Here is a 22,732-nt window from a genome sequence, read left to right on the forward strand (position 1 = left end):
CTCTCAATCAATATGTTCCGAAATGATTACTTTCAACAATACAATGTTCTTATATCATGATGCAATGAAAGTTTGTGCGTTTTGTATCAAAAAGTATATTATGCTTTTTGCTTATTGCAAAAAATCTCCTCGGATAAATAATAAGATTAATTGTTCTTATTTAAATTGATAACAATTTTTTAAAATATTAATCTACAAATATAAAAGCGTATAAAGTAAAAAAAAATTTTGATATATGTCTTACATAAATTACATAGCAAGAAAAAAGATCTTCAATATTAATATGTCGTATATAAAAATAGTTAGAATTATCAAAAATAATTTCATTAAATAGAGGAATAAAACTTATAGCATGATCATTTCAATGATGATTCGCGTAATTACACGAGATAATTAATTACATTATTGATTGTTTATGCGGAAATAATAACTTGTCTTCTGTTTGACTCGCACATATTATTTGTATCATTTTTATAAAATTATATGTTTCGATCATCGTACCGTTCCATATTTGTGCTCTGTTAGGAGAGGCAAACCATGGCAATAGAAATTGACAAGGATCAAACATTTTTATCTTTGTGTCATTGCAGTGATTGCTAGCCGTCACTGAATTGTTGCGTTCGGAAATACCTTGTTATCGTGACAACAAGTGACGCGATAAGCAGGAAACCTGCCGGTGTTGCTAAAAGTGTAGCAGCGTTGTAAATTGGGCAGTAAGGACACTGTGAACTACCGCAAACCTCGCATATATTTAAAGTATATGTTGGCAGTGCATCGAATATAGATTCGTTGAAACGTTCTAAAACAAAAAAAACAAATTAGTCATATAATACAAATAATATAATTATATAAAAAATGTAAAATAATAATAAATTTATAAATACCTGGAGAATAGTAGTCGTAAACGCGAATGGGAAGATATCGCGACATATTTGCAACAGGATACCAACGTTCCACGGTGAAATTTACGCACGTCTCTTCATAGTCCAGATAATCGAAGTAGAAAAGCACTTTTTTGTCTTGGAAACGTGCTCTCTGGAGATTTCTCACCTGTTTCGATAAGATGTATTTATCCAGAGTTTGCTGCTGGATTATGTAACCGGTTGGTATGGCTACATCCAATACAGCCATACCCGAACGCGCAGATTCATTGAGATTCGTCCATCTGCGAAGCACAGTACATTTTTATAGCAGTAAAAATAAAAATAGCAAGAGATGTTATGATTATAATTTGTAATCTCACCTTTGACAACTAAAATATGAGATGTGAGACTGATTTCTGCCGTGGAAATTCGCTCTAGTGACTAGATCGAAGGATTTAACCGGCGGTTGCGTTTGAAATCTCCATATGTCCACATTATATTGCACGTGCATCTGTAAAATAGCATAGCCCGCGCCCTTTGCTTGCACTCTCACAGTTCCCCATGCATCTCCATGCGGTATCTAAAAAATAACGTACAATTTAAACAGTAGTCTAATATATTGCAGAAAATACGAACCTTGAAATGTTACGCACCTCGATCGTTTGAAGTCTTGCCAGATTCTTATCGTTTATCGTCAACGTCTTGGTCTGTCCCGGCAAAGCGGTAGCCTCCACTGATACTGTCAGTGAACTGACATCCCTTATTCTCGATCTCACGGTGTATTCCATCAATGCCTTTATCGCCCAAACAGTATCCTGAGTAGAGGCCCATCCACCATCCGTTAATCTCTGTGCGTTCAACCACATAACAATCGGCTCTATCATAATCTCTTGTCGAGCGACGTGCACCAGCAGCGCGTATGCGGTTGTTTCTATGTTTTCAGAGTCATATTTGTAAGGTAAACGCGGCAGCAGGAAGCTTCTTTGATTTTCCGTCTTGGTTGGAGGAAGCGGCACCTGTTCTCTACCCCAGTACGTCAGCCCACCCTCTCTCCGTGCATGTCTTGCCAGAATATTGAAAGCTTGCTCGGCGGTCGAGGCTTTCGCTACCAAAAGTGCGTAAGCTACTATCGCTACCTCGTATGGCTTGCCACTTTGTTCCAGCAAGTTTAGATTTCTTTCCAACCATTTGACAGCCTTGGCCGCGCTGAGAGCCACTTGAGAACCTAAGCCGCCAGTGAGATCTTTGACGCTTTCCAGCGTGATAAGAACATGAGCAGTAAGACTGATGTTTCGATGAGCCATTAGATCATTTCTATAATTTAAGGAACTATTCATCTTTCGGTCCGGTAGCCAGGTTACTTCGTAGAACGAGCCGTTTTCCGTCTGATGTTTCAGTATCCAGGAAACCGATTGGGCTATCACCTCGGGATCGATGTACAAATAATTTTCCCATTCATAGAAGCTGGCCTCTTGGAATATCCGCGCACAGAATGCTGTTAACCAGACGCTCGGCATCGATTGGTTCCAATCAGTGCGGAAGAAACTAAAAGACCCATCGAGATTCATAAACGATAACTGTCGCTGATAACCGATATTCATGTAGTAGAAACTTTCTTTTTCTTGCGTGCGATTACGCTGATTAATCAGACGCATGTACAAGGTGTTGTACATGTTGGCGGCGAAGCTAAACATGTTCTGTTCGGCGCAATCCATTGGCAGATTCATGAGACTCGTCGCATTTACCGGCATTGTCGGAAAGATTGGCCCCACCACGTCGCCAACCAAACTGATAGTCGCTTTGTTGGATCCGAACACATAGTAACGGTTTTCATCATATGGTATGATTGGTGTCTCGGTAATGTTTACGTGCATATATTGAAGTACATAGGCTCGGTTACTAAGATCCAACAACATTGATTCATGCCGGTGCTGTGGTACTCCGTCGGCCTCAACGTACAAATTACGAGTCACCGAGTCCCTCCCGATCAGAGTACTAGCGTCGATTTGAATTTTGATATTGCCGAGTCTCACCGGTACGATGGGCAGATAAACGACGCTAGCGTCTTGTGCAGGAATCCAAATGAAGAACTGATGTTCGCCGAAGGAAGTGCGCGGCTTGTACGACTGTACAATGCCGTTCTTCTCGACATGGACGAATTTGAATTCCCTGGAGTCTGCCAATACCACCGTCGCTTCGATATTGTGGCGCATATAATTGAACACAGACACACGGATACCGATCTGTTCGCCTTGCCTGCTACGAGTTGGCATCTCTACATTTATGAAGAACGGTAGAACTCCCATATATTCCAACGCTTTGGGCAACATACCGAAGCCCATGCTAGGCGACATGCTGAACGCGGTAATCATCCAATGAACCGGTCTTCGCGGCACGTCCAGGTTGAAGATTTGCCGACCGTGTGGACCGATATTAATGTCCTTCCACAACCAGACGTTTTCGTAATGCCTCTGAATTCGATTGAAACGCCATTTGCGGAATTGCGCCAAATCGGTTGCATTTCGCTCTACGCATCGCGTCTCGTCCGTACCGTCCTCGCAGTCGAACACGCCGTCACATTTTTTCTCCAATTTATAACATCGACCAGATAGGCACTCGCCATATCCTTGAGTCTGATTGCAGAGTTCGTGTCGCCGATGTATCACAGCATCCGTGAAAACAACTAGGCCGACATAATCAAATGTACGATTGACATCGATACCGAAAGTGGATGACGGGAAGTACACGATTTCATCTGGATCGCCGTCGTGGTACTGCCAGGTGTGCAAGTAAGTGCCGTTGGTGTCTTCATCGAAGTGTGCCATTTTCGTAATCACATTTGCATACGTCAGTTCGTTCCCCGCTTGCATGGTGTAGAATGAACGATCAATACCCGACAATGCAACGTAGGCGCCGGGCTCACCATAGATGGCTACTTCGACGCGTTCGCCTGTTCTCGCCTTCTTGTTGTTGATGAATACGGTGAAGTTATTGCGCGAAATGCCGTTCACCGGGAATGTCAGTGAATCCGCCACGACTTCGCCATAGCGACCCACATAATATACCACTGCAGTTGCAACAGGAGCCATCTCAGGACTTAAAGGTATCGCAAAGGTTTTTACACTGTGTTGCATATTGTCTTCTCCGGTCAAAAGTATTGTACCTTTGGACATGATTATGTAGTTGAAAGCATCGATATGGAAATTGGTTTGTACATGAAACACCATGTATTCGCCGACTTTAGGCTTTTCAGTAGAGGTTGATATCTTGATGTGCCTCATATTTGGAGACTCATGAGCGAGCAGTAATAATTCGGTCCGCGCCTCGTGACCTTCACCGTCGGTGAAATGTGCGTAGATCCTCATAGAAGTAACATCGTTCAGAATCTGATTAGGATCGACGTTTTGCTCCAGCCCGAGTTGCTTTCTGAGATCCATCTTTACGGACCACACATCCGCGTGTTCCGGTAATGCTCTTAGATACTGGGTATCAATGTTACGACGTCCGCTTCGCATCTCGACATCTGCACGAATCTCCATTAGAGCACCATTAAGCTGCGTAGGTCGTAGTGGCGAGTTATCATGGAAGGACGCAACAAGATTCAACGAGAACGGCATCGCCGGCTTAAAGACTTGCGGACTGCCTCCAAGGAAACGAATTTTTGTAGTGGAATTGAAAATCCTCGCCACAGAATAGCCGACAATCACCTCATCCAAGAATCTTTCGCCTACTGTTGCAATTATAGTGGCTTCCATTCCATCGATGGATTGGACAAAATTAAATAATTCCCGCATAGGGTATTGGAAGTGATATGACCCGTTGAAGAACCTCAACACTGGTATTCTCTCTTCATCAGAAGTTAATGCTCTAAACCACGCCGGATAATATTCGTTGAAATTAAAATACATTTCGACTGGCTCAATCCCGGAAGAAATGCGCGTTCTGTCCAATGGTTTGAAGCTGGCTTTTAGAGTTAGATTACCTCTTACCGGTGCGCCCGAAGTATAATTCGCTTGAACGATGCCATAAATATAGGGATCATTGTCAAAGAAAAACGCTGGCATTGTAACATTCACCTCAAAACGTGTTTGATAATATTCTTCCACCAAGAATGTCTTCTCCTCTACTTGATTCTGTGCTATTATTTGTACAATCCATTCCCCAAACACAGGTTGATCGGACAATTGATATGACAACGATACTGTACCCAGATTGCTCTGCCTACTGAGCCATCTTCTCATAATTCTCCTGTTTGGATCTAACATATATACGTCCACGGGATTGTTATATGCTTTCAATTCCGTGTCTATTGGAATCGTTCTGAATCGTATAGTTTCGCCTTGCATATATACAGGCTTGTCCAACTGTATGAATATAGTCATGGAACGTTGTGAGAATATCAATTTGGTTTCGTTCAAAAAAGCTTGACCACCTTTCAAATCATTGTACATCCCTTCCACACGCAATTTATAATCACCACCTACAGATGTAGGTGGCATGCGCATCATTAGAGTTTCTGGTATGCCTTCCTTCACTTCCTGATAATCCGCCGCAATTTCCACCCCATTGCGTTGAATAGATGAACGCACTGTCATAGGTAATGGGCTGTGAAGAATGTTTACAGCAATTCTGTATACTTGATTTGGTCTAACCATGCGAGACGCAACGACGAAATATGTACTGCAAATAAATTAAGAATTATATTAAATCTTTCAGAGATATTTTATTCATGTTATATTAATTAATGTTTTATCTCAACGTGTCAAGTCCAATGTATCGAAACTTACGCTTCTTTAATTACAACATTCTCATTTTGAGGATTCCAGAATCCAAAGCCTGTATTCTGATCTCTGAAGCCTGTATTCTGATCTCTGAAGCCTGTATTCTGATCCCTGAAGCCTGTATTCTCATCGTAACGATTTCGTGGAGGAGATCTTGAAGTATATTCCGGTGATTCTTGGCTGACCTGGCCATTTCCAGAAGCCAGGAATAATAAGAGAATCCAGATCCACATTTTTGCTGAAATATAAAATATTCGTCATTCACTTATATTCCATAAGACACTCGAAAACATTATTTCGGCGATAATGCGCCATGTAATTTCGATTAAAATATTCAAACGATAACAAACGAAATTTTTGACACATACAGTCACCACGTTTAATCAGCAGTACGCGTAACTTGTTAAATTCAGTTGATCTTAATTACTTCCTATGGAAGCATCATAATTCCAGTCATTACATGCTTAATAAATAACACGGTAAAATAAATTTAAAAAAAAATGATAATAATCAACTCCCGCAGGGTTAGGTAGTGATGGTCAACGCCCAACGCATTCTTCGAATTGTGTGTCATAAGGCTCACCTTAGGATCGCGACTTCCCAATCGAGTCAATCGAGTCCAGGATATATTAGTAGATGATGCACGCGATTAGCATCACCGCGTGCGCTTACACACGAGGATATTAAAAAAAACCGTCGAGCATTGTGTAAGAATTCGCGAGCGAAAGGAGTGGCCCGTTACAAATACAAACTTGTATTTTGTCCTGTTTTGTCCATAGATTATAAGATACGTAGAGTTTACTTGCGACGAGGGGAAGTTAGTTTAGAGGTCCTCTAATAACAGGGCTGCGTTCGGAAACATCATCACTCGGATGATGTTTCCGAACGCAGCCCAGAGTGGCCAGCAAAGAGTCACTTTTGATTGGTCCGTCATTTTCAGGCAACTCCCGCTCATATTCAAATTTTAATTACTCTATTTTGAATAAAAATTATATTTATTAATAAATTATTTATCAATAAATATTATAGATAAATAGTGAAATTTTAATAATGATCTATATATATAATATTTGTTATTATAACATAATATTCATTAATTATAATAACATACATTTTATTTAAATTTAAATAAAATTTATATTAATAAATAATAATAATTAAATTATAATGATAAATTTTATTTTCTTTAAATAAAATGGAACTCTCCCTCCCCTTTCCCATATCAGCTGATGCCATCTATGTGTCTTATATGTCTATGGTTTATTACTAATGAATGAAATGCAAGACGGGCATGTTATATCGAAAAACGAACATATCGGAGAACCATTGCGTCATCTATGAGCTCGCCTGCTTTTATTTTCCTAGAAATTGAATCGAAAATGTGCGTGTCTAGGGATACGACAACGCAAATCTGACATTGATTTCGCTGTAATGCGTAATTCACTGGCGTAGCCCCTGTTATTTGAGTAATTTGAGCACTGTACGCTATTTTGAATAATATTAAAAAATCCTTTGACATGTGTCTTTTAAATCGCATTTCATATATTCTACAGTGCTATTTATTATAGTTATCTATTTATCGCTATGGATGAAACATGCGAAAAATTATTTTGCAATACACTGACGTAAGTTTGTGACTTGACAATTTGTTATTCTCTATTTAACAGCTTATTGTAAACATAATTAATTTTTTAGAGCCATTGTAGCATAATTTAAATATAATACTGTTTATGTATAAAATTATTTTATGTACATGAAAAAATTATTTTACTTTAATTTGAATTGCATTGAAGAATTTTTCAAAACAAATTAAAGAAAAAATTATTTTATTAGAGAAAGATTGATTACATAAACTGTTATATTACAACATTATAATTATTGATGCATCTTATACTTGTTAAAATTTGCATTACCAAGTTGAAATTGATATGTTCTTTATACAAATAGAGCAGAAGAACTACTACGTAGCAAAGGTATCAGGGGTAACATATTAGAAGAATTAGAAAGATCTTTGAAAGTTTTGCCCAAGAGTGGAAAGAAGCATTTTGAGCCTAATAACTCTTGGCTTCAAAATGTTCAGATTGAAAAAGGACTTAAAAATCGTAGAGATTTATTAAATATTGAAAGAGTTGAACGTATCTCGGAATTAGCCAGTGCTGAATGGATACCGTCCCAAAAGAAAGCTCTTGTTACTAAAAGATCTGGCCAAGAATGGAACAATTTTGGCTTGGAAAAAAATGGTTCCCTATATTTATTGCCAGAAGAAACATTATTTCTCATAGAGACAGTATGTTTTCTAAAATTTAATATAATTTTTGTAACTATCGAACAATTTTATGAAACTTTTATAGTACTTAATGTATTAAAAATATAATTTATTTTTGATATATTTTTGTGTATTATAGAATTGTCTTGAACTCATTTGGAACGGTGTACCATGTTCGATTCAACAAGCATATGAAATCTTGATTGATGACTCAGTATGTACTTTGGATGAATATAGAGTTTATAGTCAATTAACACGTTATGGCTATCGTATACAACGTTATTTTTATGAAGAGCCGGAAAAGTGCTATAGATCAGACGAGTTTGTTAAACGGAAAATTATTGTTGATCCTGAAAGTGGACTGAGAATATCTGATAATCAGAATCATCAAAGCATAGAAAAATCAAAAGAAACTTTGATAAAAGATATGACAAAAACATTAAATAAATCATTTGTTGATGCTAATGCAAAAGATGAAGAAAATATTATAGCAGAAGAGCCTGTAGATCAAATAGTACAAGATGTAATGGTCCATCTTTTATCTAATATAGAAGATCAGAAAAGTGTAAATAACTCGGATATATTTGAATTAATGGAAAGTGACACGACACAAGACAATATAAATATCGAAGATAAAAGTCGAAATTCTAAACCAGAAATAATTTCTGATGAAACTTTGCTAGGCAATATCAAAATCCTCAGAGATACAACATGTAACTCGAAGAAAACTGTTAAAGTATCAAAATGGCCGGGTGCTCGTATTCAACGTAATGTTAAGCAGTTGCCTAAAAGAAATGATAAAATATTATCTCCTGAGATTTCTGTAATTGATTCTGGCTTCAAAAATGAAAATTCTAAAGCGGAGAAGCGAAAATTAACGCAAATTGATGAGTTGTCGAATATGAAAAAGTCAAAGCATGAGGTATAATATTTTAATATATATGGAATTCATTGTAAGTATTATTCGCAAAATAATTTTTTTTCTTTCAATTAGGTAATTGAGTTGTCTGATGATGAGATCCAAGAATTACCACACTGTATGACAAGAATGGAAATGTTGAACTTGTTACCAAATATTGCATTTCAATCGGATATTACAGAGAAAATTCCCAGACGATATATACCACATAATATAAGACCTCAGAAGAACGCTTATCAGTATAATCGAACGAAAATTTTACACATGCAAGAAAATGACAAAAGAGCAAGACAGAATTGCAAGGATACTAGGACAAACGCGAGGCAAAATACGTCGCATTTGAGGAGTCTTGTTGCCGTCAATAATAGAAACACTTTTTTCCATAATCAACATTCACGATCGACTTTGTGCGGTCCGTCACGATCCTTCAATCCCATGCATCACATACATGGGACGAACATTGGTTTGCCTTATGCGTATAGATTTTCCTTTAATTACAGTCCAGATGTTTACGTGCAGAATAGAACGCAGAACGTATTTCACAATTTGTTTGTCGCCTTTGGAAATAACGGAAACGGCGTTCAGCAAAGTAGAAGTCTGACTATACAGATGAATAATTTCGCAATGCCATTCACACACATGGAGGGATATCGAATGAGACATTTCTTCGCGGAAAATCAATTCCATGGTTTTTATCAGAATTTTTCGTGGCAGCAGAGATTTTGTCAACGAAGAATGTTAGAGAATGCATCGATGCATAATAATATGCATCCCGTTATGAGACGATACGATGACCCCAATAGGAGCAATTATGTCGGTCATGAAATCGTTAATCGTCCTTCCTTTACCACTCGTTCAGGAGGTAGTTCATGGGTAGAACTGAAAAAAAGATGGTCTGAGGAGAAAACTATTACGATTGATGATGAAGATTGTAAAAATACGAATGAAGATGACGAAGAATGCCACGAAGTGCAAGTCATAAAGCTTATCAATCCATTGATCGGTCCGAGAAATGTGGTCTCATTGGCGGAGATCTTCAACAAACTCGCTATAATAAAACCAGCACCAGAAAGGATTGTTAGAAGGAAAAAGAACAGACATAAAATATCATACAATGTGTACTCCTGTACTCATCATTATAGAAAGGCGAATCCCGGTCAACCATTGTACAGCTTAGTAGTGATAAGGTATCTTCTATTAATGAGAAGAATGTATTTTTTGTATCACATTAATATGCAGTAATTTTCAACAAAATTGTAGGAAAGAAGACCCGTTACTCCAACCCGTCGAATTGAATCGCCTACAGCAGGATGCAAAAGGTTCTCAGATAATATTAGCATACGTGTCAATGTCGATATCGTACATTCAACCAGGTATCATAACATTGCCAAATTTAATTTGCACCTGAGTATTTCTCACTGGTTGCAATTATTTTGGAGCAAATGAGAGGCGGCGTCTATCTCCCTAATCAAAGATTGCTTTGTAAAATCCACAAATTTTATTTTATTGTAATAAATTTTTGCATACTTATAAAGATGAGAAATAAAAGATTTCTTCCTATCCTTTACTTATACTTTACAATAAATTCCTCATTGCGCATTTTTATGTATTTCTATCTAAATAAATTTGCGCAATTTTATAACACATTGGAAAAATGACTAATTATTACATCTTATGAAAGATGCCATATTATATTTTGTTTATGTTACATACGGCTGATTTTTTATATACATACACATACGCTATATATATGTATGAATATATATATATATATATATATATATTTTTTTTTTTTTCTATTAAATCTTTCATTTAATAGAAAACATATAGAGATAATACACAGATAATTAAATTCACAATAATGTTTAATAATACAATATAGGGAAAGGACATCATCCAATTTCCTCTCTTTTTCTCTTTCAAGGCGTTTGGAGCAACGTGCTATAGGTTTATCTTTGTATGCCTTTGTTTTCATGTCGCATTTCGTATGTATGTTACGATATTGGGACAACTAACAAGTAGGGATTACAAATTATCGGATTTTAAATGGCAGACTCAACGCGAAAGAAAATTCGGACTGAAGCTTTTCGTGTGGAATCCGAAAATAATGACACGGTGCAACAAAATTGTGAAAATTCAGTGGATTCGAACATCTACTTAACCTATGATATTTTGAGAATTATTTTCGGATATTTAAACGGGAGAGATTTAACAAATGCCGCAATGGTTTGCAGGTATAACGTCCATACGTTAATGATTTTGCGTTCAATTTAATCATAAATACATAAAATTAGAGAAATTTTTATTCAAAAGAATTTTAGCAAATCACACATCTTATATGTCATTTATTTTAATGTGTACATCTAAATTTATAAATTTCATACGTAAATTTATTAGCAGTTATATTTAACATCATTGTTAGATTGTAAATAAAAAGTATGTGATATAAACAGAGTGTATAGTATATAAACAAATGATACATATGAACAAATGATAGTATGAATATAATATGAATTCTATATGTTATTATTCTTTACAGGCTTTGGTTGGAGGCTGCAAACAATGAAAAAAGCATAAGAAGAAGTCCTCATTGTTTTAAAGAATATTTCATTGTTAAATCACTTGAAAATTATAAAAGATCTACAGATAATTTTAATCTAAAACATCTCAAAAACTCAAGAATTAAACCATTTTTAGGTTTTTTTTTTATTTCTGTAACTAGCACAACAATATCACATCTTATAACAGGTATATTTTATATATCTTTTTAATAAGCAAATTAATTAATTTATTGATATTTATTATTATAATGTCTATGAAGAGCATAATTTATTTAATATATTCATTATCCAGATGAATGAAGAATTTTATTAATTGTAATAAATAAAAGAAAGTTGCATTCCAAGACAAATGATAAATCATATTTTAATATATGTAATTTCTATACTTTTATGTTTTAATACTTACATATTTTATCTTGTTTATTTATTTTCATCTATAAGTCATGGAATAATATTATTGAAATTAATCTTTTATCACTTTTTACAAGAATATATCCTGAATTTACTTCCAAAAAATTGTGAGACTACAATACTATGTACTCGTAGTATTGTTAATGAAGAACAAGATTATACATCAATTCCATCAAATATAATATGTGCATTGTTGCCACAAATTTCAAATGTGAAAGTCAATATGTTTACAATATGTATGCCATATATACAAAAATCAATTTCGCAAAAAGTTGCAAAACAACAATCTGAAACATTTGAATATGAGAAGAATAAACTTTTTAATGTGATTGATGAAACATCTATGCCAAATAACAAGTCTACGTGTTTAATGTTATTCTGCAATTATTCAGGTCATGCTACAGCAGAGCATATGATCTCGGCTGTACAAAACAGGTAATTTAATTATAAATTCCTACAACAACTTTATATGTGTATATATGTATAAATAAAATTATATATAACAGATATATTATATGTGATGACATGATATTGAATAACATATATTTTTTCTTTATAGCAAAGGAGATAAAATAGCTTCTTTATGGGGTGGTGTAGTACGAAATGTATATACACAGCGTATACATAATAATGAAAAGTTCAAAAAAGCGACAAAATTTTGTGTATATAGTTCATATTGTGTAGCTGTCCTAATTACTGGTCCAATACAATCATGGTCCATAGTGGTAGACCAAAAATGCGACACAAAGGCGCTAGTTGAAAAAAAATTAAAATTATTTAAGGACCAAGTAAAGTTAAGGAAACATTCCGTGGGATTTATGTTCGCATGCATAGGTCGCACTATAGACGCTGAAAAAGAAATAGAGTCAATAATATTCAAGACACTATTTCCCAATGTACCTTTAGTTGGTTGTTTTGGTGATGGCGAGTTTGGGAAAAATACGATATCTGTTAACGAAATGAAAAAGACAAGTGAGTAATTTTCCAATTTCTTTCTCAACAAAAATATTATTTCCCGAAAACATATACAATTTTTATTTCGATTCAGAAAAAAGGAGCAAAGGAAAAAACGATTCTTGGTGTCATCAATTCTCAACCATATTTATGATACTTACGTACGATTGAAAGAAGACGACATGTGATTTTCGTGCAATTATTATTTTTTGCGTTGCTAGAATTTAACTAGATTTCTCTTTCTCTCTTCTTCCCTCCTTCTCCCTTTCCCTCTTGCAATAAATCCTTTTTTCCTATTTATGTTTATACATAAATAACAGCTCTTATATTCACAAAGTAAAAACATACAATATCACGAATATTATAGCAATAAATAGGGAGATTGTACTTTATTCTTAAATGCGTTCTGCATGTGTTTTATACGAGTTTTAAAACACTAGTTTTAAAAACCGTTGCTACCGAAGATTAAAAAAATATATGTAATAATACATATTATTAATATATGTTCATATAAACACATTTTGTATTTTATTTTATTCATACTACATACATTTTTTTTAATTTTGTTGTTACTACGTTTTCTGATACTCATGCTATGAACGATTATACTAGATCACGCATATTATCCGAGACGGATGATCATCATATAATTTGCTTTTTTTAAAGCACACGTATCAGAAAATGCAAATGTAAATAATCCAAATGATATCGAGTTGTTACTTTTTTACATTTATAATAGCATTTAATAGCATTTATAATATTACCGGTTAAAACTAACCGGTTTTTAAACCGCTGATTTAGCGCTGCGCGATATGCGTGCTTGAAGTGGTGTGTGCAATTTGGTAATCTGCACCCTTTTGAATACAATTATAATCTCCAAAGTCGCTTGACAGTACTTCCGCGCTCGCGATATAACTGTAGAGATAAAAACTGAAGAAACTAGGCCAAGCGAGAGGGTATATACTGTCATTTTATCATGATGCTACCAGAATTTAAAGAGGAGTCTTCAACCCCGTGGCATCGACGATTTAATTACCACGATCGGTTCGCACAACTTGTGATCATAAACAACTTTATATAAAATGTTATTAAATCTATTATCGAGACAAATTATTGTTCTCATTACACTGTGGTATTCTTCTGCGTACTCGCAACGATGGGAAAGCGGTTTACGCCAAAGATACGACGGCTACGGAGAGGATTGGATATTCATGCCTGATGGCAATGGGCAACCCCAAGTAGCTGTATTAAAAGTAGAAGATGGCGAAAGGAGTGGCGTATTGGATGGATCGGAGATAGCTTATATAATTTATACTCGGTATCTGATTATAATTTATATAATACTTAACAATAAACTCGCTGTTTACGTCGCACTATTTTATACTTGTTTTATTAGTCGTTCATTCGATTTAGCTTCATATTTTTTTCTTTTCAAGTTCCAATCCAAAAGAAGGCACGCGAGTGACTCTAAATGATACCACGAATCTCGCTAATTCCGATTTTAAGCCCTCGCGAAAAACAAAGTTCATAACACACGGTTGGAAATCAAGCGCCATGAGCACTGGGCTTTTGAAGATGAAAGAAGGTATTATTTATTTCTTTGATTGCTTTACGAGTTATATCCCAATGCATCCAACGAATAGTGTACTTGTTGACAATTTGCGTTTTGAATAGCTTTCCTCACTCATGGTGATTATAATGTTATCCTCGTGGATTGGGAACCCTTGGCTGCGAGCACATTTTACTTGGGACCAATGCAGAATACTGTAAGAGTCGGAACTGATGCTGCAAATTTCATAGATTTTTTAATGAAAGAAACTGGATTAAAAACGGAGAACGTTCACTTTATCGGTATATCATCTTGTGTAACATAATGATAATGCTTTATAATTACACTTGTGTTACTTTGTGTTCGTCATTGATCCATGTAAGGCCATTCTCTTGGTGCACACGTGGCTGGGAACGCGGGTGGTGCGACTATTGCTGGGAAATTAAGCAGAGTAACGGGCTTAGATCCAGCGATGCCGGGATTCCATATGCTTACTTCTGAAAAAACTCGATTGGATTCTACTGACGCGGTATTTGTCGATATCATACATTCCTGTGGAGGTGTATTAGGCTTTCTTCAACCTCTAGGAAAGGTAGATTTTTATCCGAATGCTGGTACGGCGGTTCAACCTGGATGTTGCTGCGTTCCCGAAATAATGGGTAACAAATTTTTCTTGTTATTAGACTAGAGTCTTGTAACAAAAATATCACTCGTATTTCTATTTATTCTAGAGGCATGCAGTCATGGACGATCATATGAATATTTCACGGAAAGTATCAATTCGAAAACGGGATTTTCAGCGACAAAATGCGATAACTGGGATTCGTACATGAACGGTAAATGCGCCAATTCGCAAGTGACGTTCATGGGAGAGCATGTCGATCAGACAGCCGAGGGTTTATTTTTTCTCAGAACGAGATCGAGTCCACCTTTCGCGTACATGCCGAAAATAATCGATAACAAAGTGTAAATAGAAACGATATATGTACAAATAATTGTAATTCCTTAAAATGCATACACATTTTAAAATAATTCATGTTATCTTACACAAGTTGATGATGATAGTAAGAACAGCAAATATAAAATATTGGGCTTTAATAAATAATATAATTACATTATTTTACATATGACTGAGATATAATAAACGTAGCGACAAACAAATTTCTAAAACAAATTTCTGAATATTGTAACATACCCTCGCCTCCAAAGAAAGACTTGTAAAATTTCGCATCAATTGTATCATACTCAGCACCTATACTACTTTATAATAATCAAGAAACGAGCAGCACCAAAAAATACAGGAATGGCTTAATATTAAATCGGTTTATAAAGCAAAGTAGTAACATACTTTTTACGATAACGATGAGTAGCTGATAAGACCATCACACTATCCTTAATACTTAAAGCATAAAGATGATTTAGCATAACATGATTTGGTTCAGGTAGAAGAGTAGGCTCACACTGAAAAAAATTATAAGCACAATGGTAGAGATTGTTTTATTAAAAAGTTTGTGTTAAAAAGTTTCCAAAGTACTTCTTTTTTAATCCAACTTACAGATAGCGGTGTGTCCTTGTTAAGGATAACTTGTAACAAGTGCGGAGGCAAAATAGGTGGACCAGTTACTTTCTCCCAATGTTTATGTGGTGGTATTTCTTGCCCATACTCTGTTTGAGTGCTACTACTAACGCCCTCGCTATCTTTTGCAAGAGCTTGAAATACTTCAAAGTCAGATTTTCTTACAGAGACTAAGTTGTTTTTAGAACCCATGCCATTGTCTACGATTTTCTATATATCAATAATTTTTTGCATTTTTAGTGCTGTACATAATATAATAATATATATATATATATATATATATATATATATATATATATAAAGTTATTAAATCCACAAATGCTCACCAGTCCAGGATCATGCCTCCATTCTCCATCAACAAAAAATTTGTATTGATGCTCTCCTTCTGGTAAGTCAATTATTGTGACAAAATCCCCATGGCTTTTCACCATTGGCAATGTTTTCCATCCAGTAAATGTCCCGCTAATATATACTTGCTTCCCTCCTCCCTCCCATTTGAAAACTGTCGGTAGCACCTTATTGTCTGCAACTTTTGTTCCTTCAGAAACAGTGTTTGATCTTGGTCGCTGCGAACCAAAATCCTCTCTATCTTGTTGGCCGCTCTGTTTATACAAAGATTGTGTATATATAGTATTTATACATGTGTGTATAAGTATGATACATAAATTAATTTTTCTTCGTGTTACTTTTGCAAAATATGACTCTTCTTCCTCTTGAGAAGAATGAAAGAGAAGACTAGGTTTTTTGTCAAATACAAATGCTTGGCCTTCCTTTCCTGGAGAGGGTGGAGGATGATCTTTGTTACGTCGATGTTCTCTGCTTGCTACATTTCCATGATGATGGCTGACGGGTTGGCTGCTTCCCGCATTACCCATTATTATATCTAAAGGCTTAACAAATACACAAAGATAAATCTAATTTTACACTTTCCATTTTATTCAAAATTTCAAAAAGCAAAAGAGTACTAGGTAGTAATATCATATGAATATAGAAAGATAAATTTATATAGGTTATTTACAGTAGTTACAATATTGTCCTTTTCTGTGAAAAAATATATGTCTAATATAAATTTAAATATTATCTAATATGAAATATTATTTAATCTGTTAATAAATATATATAAACTCTATTATATATAAATACATACATATATGTAATTGGGAATATCAGCACAAGCGTTCTGCGAAACATTACTCACTCGTTTGCAATAATCTTTTTAGTTGCTTGATATACGCATCAATGACGAACGACAAATCGAATATGTAAACATTCGCTGGCAATGTTAAAATTAGATTAAACGCAATTTCAATGTAAATTTCGATGCGATTCTACTTCTACAAATATTTAGATCTCGCATGCTCACGTTTGAAAATCATTCACGAAAACAAAACAATAGAACTGATTGCGAATAAAGTATTTTGATTGTAGTTGTATACAGTGCACATTTCTCACTCTCTCTCTCTCTCTCTCTCTTCCTCTCTCTCTCTCACTTTCTCTCTTGTCGCATAATTTTGTCCCCGGTCAAATCGTTATCAAATATCGATATTGTAGGATTTTCGATGGAAAGATGTAGAAAACATCGATATCTTAAATCGGTAAAGTCGGTTTCAATAAATTGCCCATCGGTTGAGAAGGTCATATCTTTGACTTATTAAAAGTGCGTCGAATACATCATTAAAGTATGCATATATAAAAGAGAATATTTTCCAATAATAAATTAATTAATATGATAATATCGCGTTAATGAAGAATAAAGAAAAAATATTAATTATTGCTTGCAATTCAAATTTGGCGCACATGCGCAGATGCCATATGTGTTTCGCGCCACATCCGAACGATGTCGTCAATGATCCTTGAGATTTTCTCGCTTTTTACATCGTCGCAAACACGTCTTGCGTCCAAACGAATATTAATAGTATTAAATTAGTGCCGTACGATCATTATTTCACGTTATTCCGCGACTGTAGCCGCGTGAATCGCGTCGGGAATGCTTGTCGTGTCCGCTGAAGTGAATCTCTCAAGCCCGAGAAAGGTACTGCGCATGCGCAGACGCCATGTTCGTTTCGCGCCGCGTCTTGTCTCATCGCACTCGTCAATCGCTCCGAGTTTTCCCGTTTTTTATATTGTCGGAAGCGGGTCTCGAGTTCAAACGAGTATCGGGAGTGTCGAATAAATGTCGCGCGATCATTGTTTGATGTTAATTCGGCGATCGCAGTCATGTATCATCGTAAATCGCATCGCGAATGATCGTCGTGTTTGCCAAAACGAATCTCAAGGTTGAGAAATGTCGTTGTCCTTTTCGCGTCGTTCGCGATAGTTCGTAATAGTTCTGACATAACATGACGTAAATTGAAGTGAATTTACGATTGCGAATGAATAAAATGCCGGGTGTGCCGAATAAAATCTCACACACCACAGACATTGCAGTAATATTGCAATAATATTGCAATAATATTGCAGTAATACTGCTGCAATGTTACAAATTAATAATATTGCTGCAATATTCTGTACTGTATGGGATACTGAACCATCGTGATCGTGTCATTTCGTGTTTGTGCTTGTGATAAATAGTCATCTATTGCATCGACACTTGTACCGATCAAGTATTCTCTTCGAGGAACAGGCAGTCGCAGTGGTCACCGCTAGATGGCAGATGGTGCGACGAGATGCAGAGCTGCAGGCGGTTGGTAAGTAAATTCATTTCACGTGCTTATATATATTACCTCGTTACATCGCAGAAAATGAAACACTTCCATTTTTCGGTTCTCAAGAACGATATAGACATAGATTAAAATATGTAAAATTTCCCATCAGATTAAAACGACGATGTATTTCATTCATGTATCATGCCACGTTTGCATTATCAGAGCAAAGCGTCAGTTATAAAAAAAAAATTCTGCGTTGTAACAATTAATTAAAAATTACAACATAGTTTTTATATTAATTCGTTTCGGAAAAAATTATCGCTTACATTTTCTTATTCTTTTATTTTAAAGAATTATATTAAATGGGATTGAATTGTCTGCATTTCATTGTAAAATTATCGAAACGCGCTTTTTAGCTCGTAAAAGATGTTGTTTATGCTAAAATTACGGTAAACATACTGGCCGTCAGATCCTTCTTCATCGCGCATTTTTACTTTCCCTCTTCCCTTTCACACGCTCAATTTCATCTCCCCCTCGTCTCCTTCCCGGTCGTCAATTTTTTTTTCGCCGTTTCCTACGCGAATTTATTATTTATAAAGCCGAAAGTACCTCGGGCGTGTTTCGTCCTTCGTAGCCTTCGGCGACTACGAGGATGCTTATATCGTGGCTCTATTGCTCTCCTCGCGGCCGCGAGGATTGATCAGAGGGGTTGGACCGCGAGTAAAAACGTGCCCCGTGTATTAAATATCCTGCAATAACAGTAATTACGGTTACGGTATTTTACAAAATTGCGCAGCTACTTATATTCGCTACCGCGGCCTGTGGCCAGGCCAAATGCACGTGATCTTCATATATATATATATATATACACTGAAAAAAATCGTTTCATTGATACCAACAAGACGTATATGATAAAAGGCATTTTGGTTAAACCAAGCCAAATTTCTAGTTATCACTCGTTAAGACTCGATTTTTTATAACTAGAATACTTAATAGACTTTGTTATGAGGATTTGAGTTAATATTTTCTAGTTCTATATTAACTAAACATGGGCACAATGATGCCATTTTTTAAAAATTTTATTATCAAGAAAATTGGTCAATTTAACAGGAAGAAATTAATCATACTCATCTGGTAGTTTCTAAAGCAATTCTGATTCGTCCATTTTCTAACAGACATATTTACCAGATTTCTGCAACTAGATTTTTTTTCAGTGTATATATTACTACTTAATATTATTCAATTTTGAAACGAATCAGGCACTCGAGAGATTCTCGAATTTCAAATATAACTGCAATATTTATTTTATTTTCTCGATAATCGCAATCGCAATTTAATAAATAAAAGCGACCTCGCTGTAAAAGTATTCCTGTCTGCAACTTTCATATATATTTATAGTTAAATCTTACAAAAAATATATTGAAACATGTAATATTAAATTGCAATCGTGCAATTGCAAGCCGCAATTATAAATTGCGTTAATTATGTAATTCAAATCATCGTAAAAAAATACGAAAATATCGTATCTATTTTTTTCGATGCAATTATTTAAGATGTAAAATGCTTTAACCCAGTTGACAAAGCGGTAGATGCTTTTTGCTCAATAACGATAAATCACTGATTTTTTCACTTATCAAGATAACATGGATTTTATTTTCGCACAACATGCGGTATATATTGATTATTAAATGTATTCCTTATTTAGTGATGCTGATTAGATTAATGTAAAAGGCTGGAATTATCTAAAGTGGGAACATCTGTTCGTAGTTTGTGACAATTGGCGCGATATACTCTATTAATTTTTATCTCGATTCTCGACATATTTGAAAATTGTTAAAAGACCCCGAAGATTTGGCGTGGCGTTGTGTTAAAAAGACGCGACAATGATACACGCGATGTACATTATTAATTATTAGGATTAATCACATTGATTTCACACTAGAGGATAATCTGCAAAATTTTGAATTAAAAAAATTCAACGATATAATCATATCAAATTCTAAGACTTTTTCAAGTTAAGCCTAGTAGTAACATTATTAGCATCGTCTCTTGTTCACGTGCATTTTTTGTATCAGACTTGGCTAATGTTTTTATTTGTTGCGTTTAAGAAAGAGTTATTATTATCATTATTATATAAATTACAAAAAAATACCCTAAGAAATTAAATTGGCCTTTATTCACTTTCGATGTATTTTAATTATACATTATAAAACCAATCGACTTCGTCATATATCGACTGACGGAAGATCGTAAATTCGTAACGGGTCTCAAAAGTCGTCTAAGCCAGATGTCGAGCGTTCGAGATAAAAAAAAAAAGAAAAAAAAGGAGAAAAAATGCCAAAGAGCGCATTCGAGGAGGGAAAAAAGGAGGACCAAAAGACGGGGGAGGTGGCGGGGGAAAAGGATCGGTGAGAGGCGGTGTGTGCATGCGCTTAATCGATAATCACCGGCAAGTGGTTTCGTCCGAAAAGGGTGCGGTATACGATACATCTGCGGAGGTATCATCAGCGCCGCGTACAAAAGGCCGATCCATCATCGGGCCCGACAATCCAAATTCAAAATTGGCCGGTCAGTTCCCGGCGGTCGCGCGTGCAATTACAATGGAGATTAAGAACAATCCAAACAATCTCCACGTCAGAGTAGCGTGGCAATTCGAAGACACGAAAACGTCTCGAGATGAAAAGCGTCTCTCGCGAGCGATTGCGATTTATTTTATTTTTTTACTTATCGCGGAGGATATTGTAACGCGTGTAGCGTGCAATGCGCAGGAGATGCCGTGTCGTAATATCGCCTTTGCAGTGGCGCACGCGATTTTCTGCTTACGCTTGCTGAAATATCAATGTAAGCTGTTCATTGAGCGCGCGGTATGTCAGATTGTCCGCTCCTGATAGAAGAGTAGCCTTCGCAATTCGAGCGTTAATAGTAGGTATAGTATCGGCGCAACGTGTTTCAACATCTCGTTAGACTTTCGGATTAATAAGGCTTCCGCGACTAAGAGAACCGATGGCGCTTTTTCTCCGCAGGTTATAATTACGAGCGATTTGAACATTTTATCGTACTTTAATAATTCAATCGTGAATAATGGCGGACGGAAACGCGGCGGACAGTAGGGCTTACTTATTACTAAGTATGTTAAAAACTTTTAAACGTTACATACGGTTTCTTCTGTGCGCGCATTAATATGTAACAGCGGGTAAAATGTGTAAACTAAAATTAGCACTGGTCGCCGCGAATCTCGTTCTTGGAAATATAAATAATACATGTGTATGATGGAGTAAAATCTCTTTCTCTAAAATTTGCATCGTTTCATGCTGCGTTTCGCGCTGTCGCATATGTTTTCCCCCCCGAACTCTTCTATAAACTATGCCCGAATAGTATAAAAAGGAGGACCTTTTTTTTTCACTATACGGCTGGAGCGGGACGCGCGAAAACGGAGCGCGAAAGCGCGGGGCGGGAAGAGGGAGGTGGGAAAGGATTACGGTGCGTCAACGGCGATGACTGAACGAGCCGTAATCGCTGTGCCGATCTAATATTTCGAATAGTTCGCATTTACAATGGGCTTTATTGGCGGGAAAACTGCGAGGGGGTATTTTGAGCAGGCGGGACATCCATCACGGGGTGTCAACGCGATTGTCTTCCGCGGCGTTTGCCACGGGAAAGTATTGACGTCGATCTCGCGCAACCGCCGAAAATGCCATCGTCGCTCGGGAATGGATAAATGTCGTTAAAGTAATTAAAATCGGTTGCCGGTTGTACCGCGATCTCGAATAACGACCGAGTTTCCCCGTTGGCCGCGCGATGCGACGATATCGATTCGCGCCGAGAATGACGCGTCAGGAAACGCGATGGACAGTATTACTTCGGCCGACGAATTTATCCGGCCGACACGGCGCCCGGCCGAAGCCATTGTGTTGTATTTAAATGAGCTTTCTAATGTATTTAGCTTGAATACCGCGTGTGGCGAAAACTATACTACCCCGTGCGCAGAGACGCATTTTGCCACCGTTGCCGTCAATATCAACGAGAAGATTGTTTTATCAAGACTTCGTTTTTCGTCAAAACGAGAAAACGTAGCTAATTCACTTTCCCTTCTATTAGTAGCCGAAGTATAATGTATGAAATTTCCATTTTTTACGCCCTTTATTAGTAATAAATGACGAGTCTTTCTCCGTATCACTGATGTTTATCTATTTGACGCGTATTCATT

At 36.1% G+C, this 22,732-nt stretch overlaps 5 protein-coding genes across 6 annotated transcripts; 3 read left to right on the forward strand and 2 right to left on the reverse strand.

Annotated features, from left to right (window-relative positions):
* Positions 1-205: 205 nt before the first annotated feature.
* On the reverse strand, positions 206-6,406 carry LOC105257950 (CD109 antigen). Its single transcript, XM_011268911.3, has 6 exons — positions 6,228-6,406; positions 5,651-5,882; positions 1,517-5,543; positions 1,244-1,443; positions 885-1,165; positions 206-799 (listed from the first exon to the last, which is right to left on the reverse strand). Exons 2-6 carry the CDS (start codon positions 5,875-5,877, stop codon positions 597-599), a joined length of 4,938 nt encoding a protein of 1,645 aa, XP_011267213.2. The 5' UTR covers positions 5,878-5,882; positions 6,228-6,406; the 3' UTR covers positions 206-596.
* A 613-nt stretch (positions 6,407-7,019) lies between these two features.
* On the forward strand, positions 7,020-10,364 carry LOC105258443. Its single transcript, XM_020029616.2, has 5 exons — positions 7,020-7,269; positions 7,592-7,931; positions 8,050-8,832; positions 8,905-10,016; positions 10,090-10,364. The coding sequence occupies exons 1-5, from the start codon at positions 7,229-7,231 to the stop codon at positions 10,235-10,237; spliced, it is 2,424 nt and encodes an 807-aa protein (XP_019885175.1). The 5' UTR covers positions 7,020-7,228; the 3' UTR covers positions 10,238-10,364.
* A 367-nt stretch (positions 10,365-10,731) lies between these two features.
* LOC105257940 (F-box only protein 22) lies at positions 10,732-13,238 on the forward strand. The gene is made up of 5 exons (XM_011268899.3): positions 10,732-11,063; positions 11,369-11,577; positions 11,879-12,236; positions 12,361-12,773; positions 12,850-13,238. The coding sequence occupies exons 1-5, from the start codon at positions 10,876-10,878 to the stop codon at positions 12,924-12,926; spliced, it is 1,245 nt and encodes a 414-aa protein (XP_011267201.1). The 5' UTR covers positions 10,732-10,875; the 3' UTR covers positions 12,927-13,238.
* Positions 13,239-13,316: 78 nt separating this feature from the next.
* LOC105257936 (pancreatic triacylglycerol lipase) lies at positions 13,317-15,357 on the forward strand. The gene is made up of 5 exons (XM_011268889.3): positions 13,317-14,073; positions 14,192-14,340; positions 14,430-14,606; positions 14,688-14,963; positions 15,036-15,357. The coding sequence occupies exons 1-5, from the start codon at positions 13,838-13,840 to the stop codon at positions 15,272-15,274; spliced, it is 1,077 nt and encodes a 358-aa protein (XP_011267191.2). The 5' UTR covers positions 13,317-13,837; the 3' UTR covers positions 15,275-15,357.
* A 64-nt stretch (positions 15,358-15,421) lies between these two features.
* LOC105255812 (5'-AMP-activated protein kinase subunit beta-2) lies at positions 15,422-17,344 on the reverse strand. 2 transcript variants are annotated; one of them, XM_025412359.1, is made up of 5 exons: positions 17,079-17,344; positions 16,567-16,770; positions 16,207-16,482; positions 15,860-16,090; positions 15,422-15,765 (listed from the first exon to the last, which is right to left on the reverse strand). In XM_025412359.1, exons 2-5 carry the CDS (start codon positions 16,753-16,755, stop codon positions 15,619-15,621), a joined length of 843 nt encoding a protein of 280 aa, XP_025268144.1. In that variant the 5' UTR covers positions 16,756-16,770; positions 17,079-17,344; the 3' UTR covers positions 15,422-15,618. The 2 variants fall into 2 exon arrangements, with proteins under 2 accessions (XP_025268144.1, XP_025268143.1); XM_025412358.1 differs by having other exon boundaries at positions 15,423-15,765; positions 17,028-17,344.
* Positions 17,345-22,732: the final 5,388 nt, after the last annotated feature.

The sequence above is a fragment of the Camponotus floridanus genome, unplaced genomic scaffold (genome assembly GCF_003227725.1).
Source record: "Camponotus floridanus strain SB8 unplaced genomic scaffold, Cflo_v7.5 scaffold5, whole genome shotgun sequence".
Taxonomy (NCBI): Eukaryota; Metazoa; Arthropoda; class Insecta; order Hymenoptera; family Formicidae; genus Camponotus; species Camponotus floridanus.

Excerpts from the sequence above, each read along its gene's own strand:
- LOC105257950 (XM_011268911.3), bottom strand. The coding sequence starts at position 5,877 with ATGTGGATCTGGATTCTCTTATTATTCCTGGCTTCTGGAAATGGCCAG. Across the intron at positions 5,544-5,650 it reads AATGTTGTAATTAAAGAAGC|TACATATTTCGTCGTTGCGT; the intron begins GTAAGTTTCGAT and ends ATTTATTTGCAG. Across the intron at positions 800-884 it reads TTACGACTACTATTCTCCAG|AACGTTTCAACGAATCTATA; the intron begins GTATTTATAAAT and ends TTTTTGTTTTAG.
- LOC105258443 (XM_020029616.2), top strand. The coding sequence starts at position 7,229 with ATGGATGAAACATGCGAAAAATTATTTTGCAATACACTGAC. Across the intron at positions 7,270-7,591 it reads TTATTTTGCAATACACTGAC|AGCAGAAGAACTACTACGTA; the intron begins GTAAGTTTGTGA and ends TTATACAAATAG. Across the intron at positions 10,017-10,089 it reads TACAGCTTAGTAGTGATAAG|GAAAGAAGACCCGTTACTCC; the intron begins GTATCTTCTATT and ends ACAAAATTGTAG.
- LOC105257940 (XM_011268899.3), top strand. The coding sequence starts at position 10,876 with ATGGCAGACTCAACGCGAAAGAAAATTCGGACTGAAGCTTTTCGTGTG. Across the intron at positions 11,578-11,878 it reads AATATCACATCTTATAACAG|AATATATCCTGAATTTACTT; the intron begins GTATATTTTATA and ends ACTTTTTACAAG. Across the intron at positions 12,774-12,849 it reads TAACGAAATGAAAAAGACAA|AAAAAAGGAGCAAAGGAAAA; the intron begins GTGAGTAATTTT and ends ATTTCGATTCAG.
- LOC105257936 (XM_011268889.3), top strand. The coding sequence starts at position 13,838 with ATGTTATTAAATCTATTATCGAGACAAATTATTGTTCTCATTACACTG. Across the intron at positions 14,074-14,191 it reads GCTTATATAATTTATACTCG|TTCCAATCCAAAAGAAGGCA; the intron begins GTATCTGATTAT and ends TTTCTTTTCAAG. Across the intron at positions 14,964-15,035 it reads CTGCGTTCCCGAAATAATGG|AGGCATGCAGTCATGGACGA; the intron begins GTAACAAATTTT and ends TATTTATTCTAG.
- LOC105255812 (XM_025412359.1), bottom strand. The coding sequence starts at position 16,755 with ATGGGTAATGCGGGAAGCAGCCAACCCGTCAGCCATCATCATGGAAAT. Across the intron at positions 16,483-16,566 it reads AAGAGTCATATTTTGCAAAA|AGCGGCCAACAAGATAGAGA; the intron begins GTAACACGAAGA and ends TTGTATAAACAG. Across the intron at positions 16,091-16,206 it reads GGAGGCATGATCCTGGACTG|AAAATCGTAGACAATGGCAT; the intron begins GTGAGCATTTGT and ends ATTGATATATAG.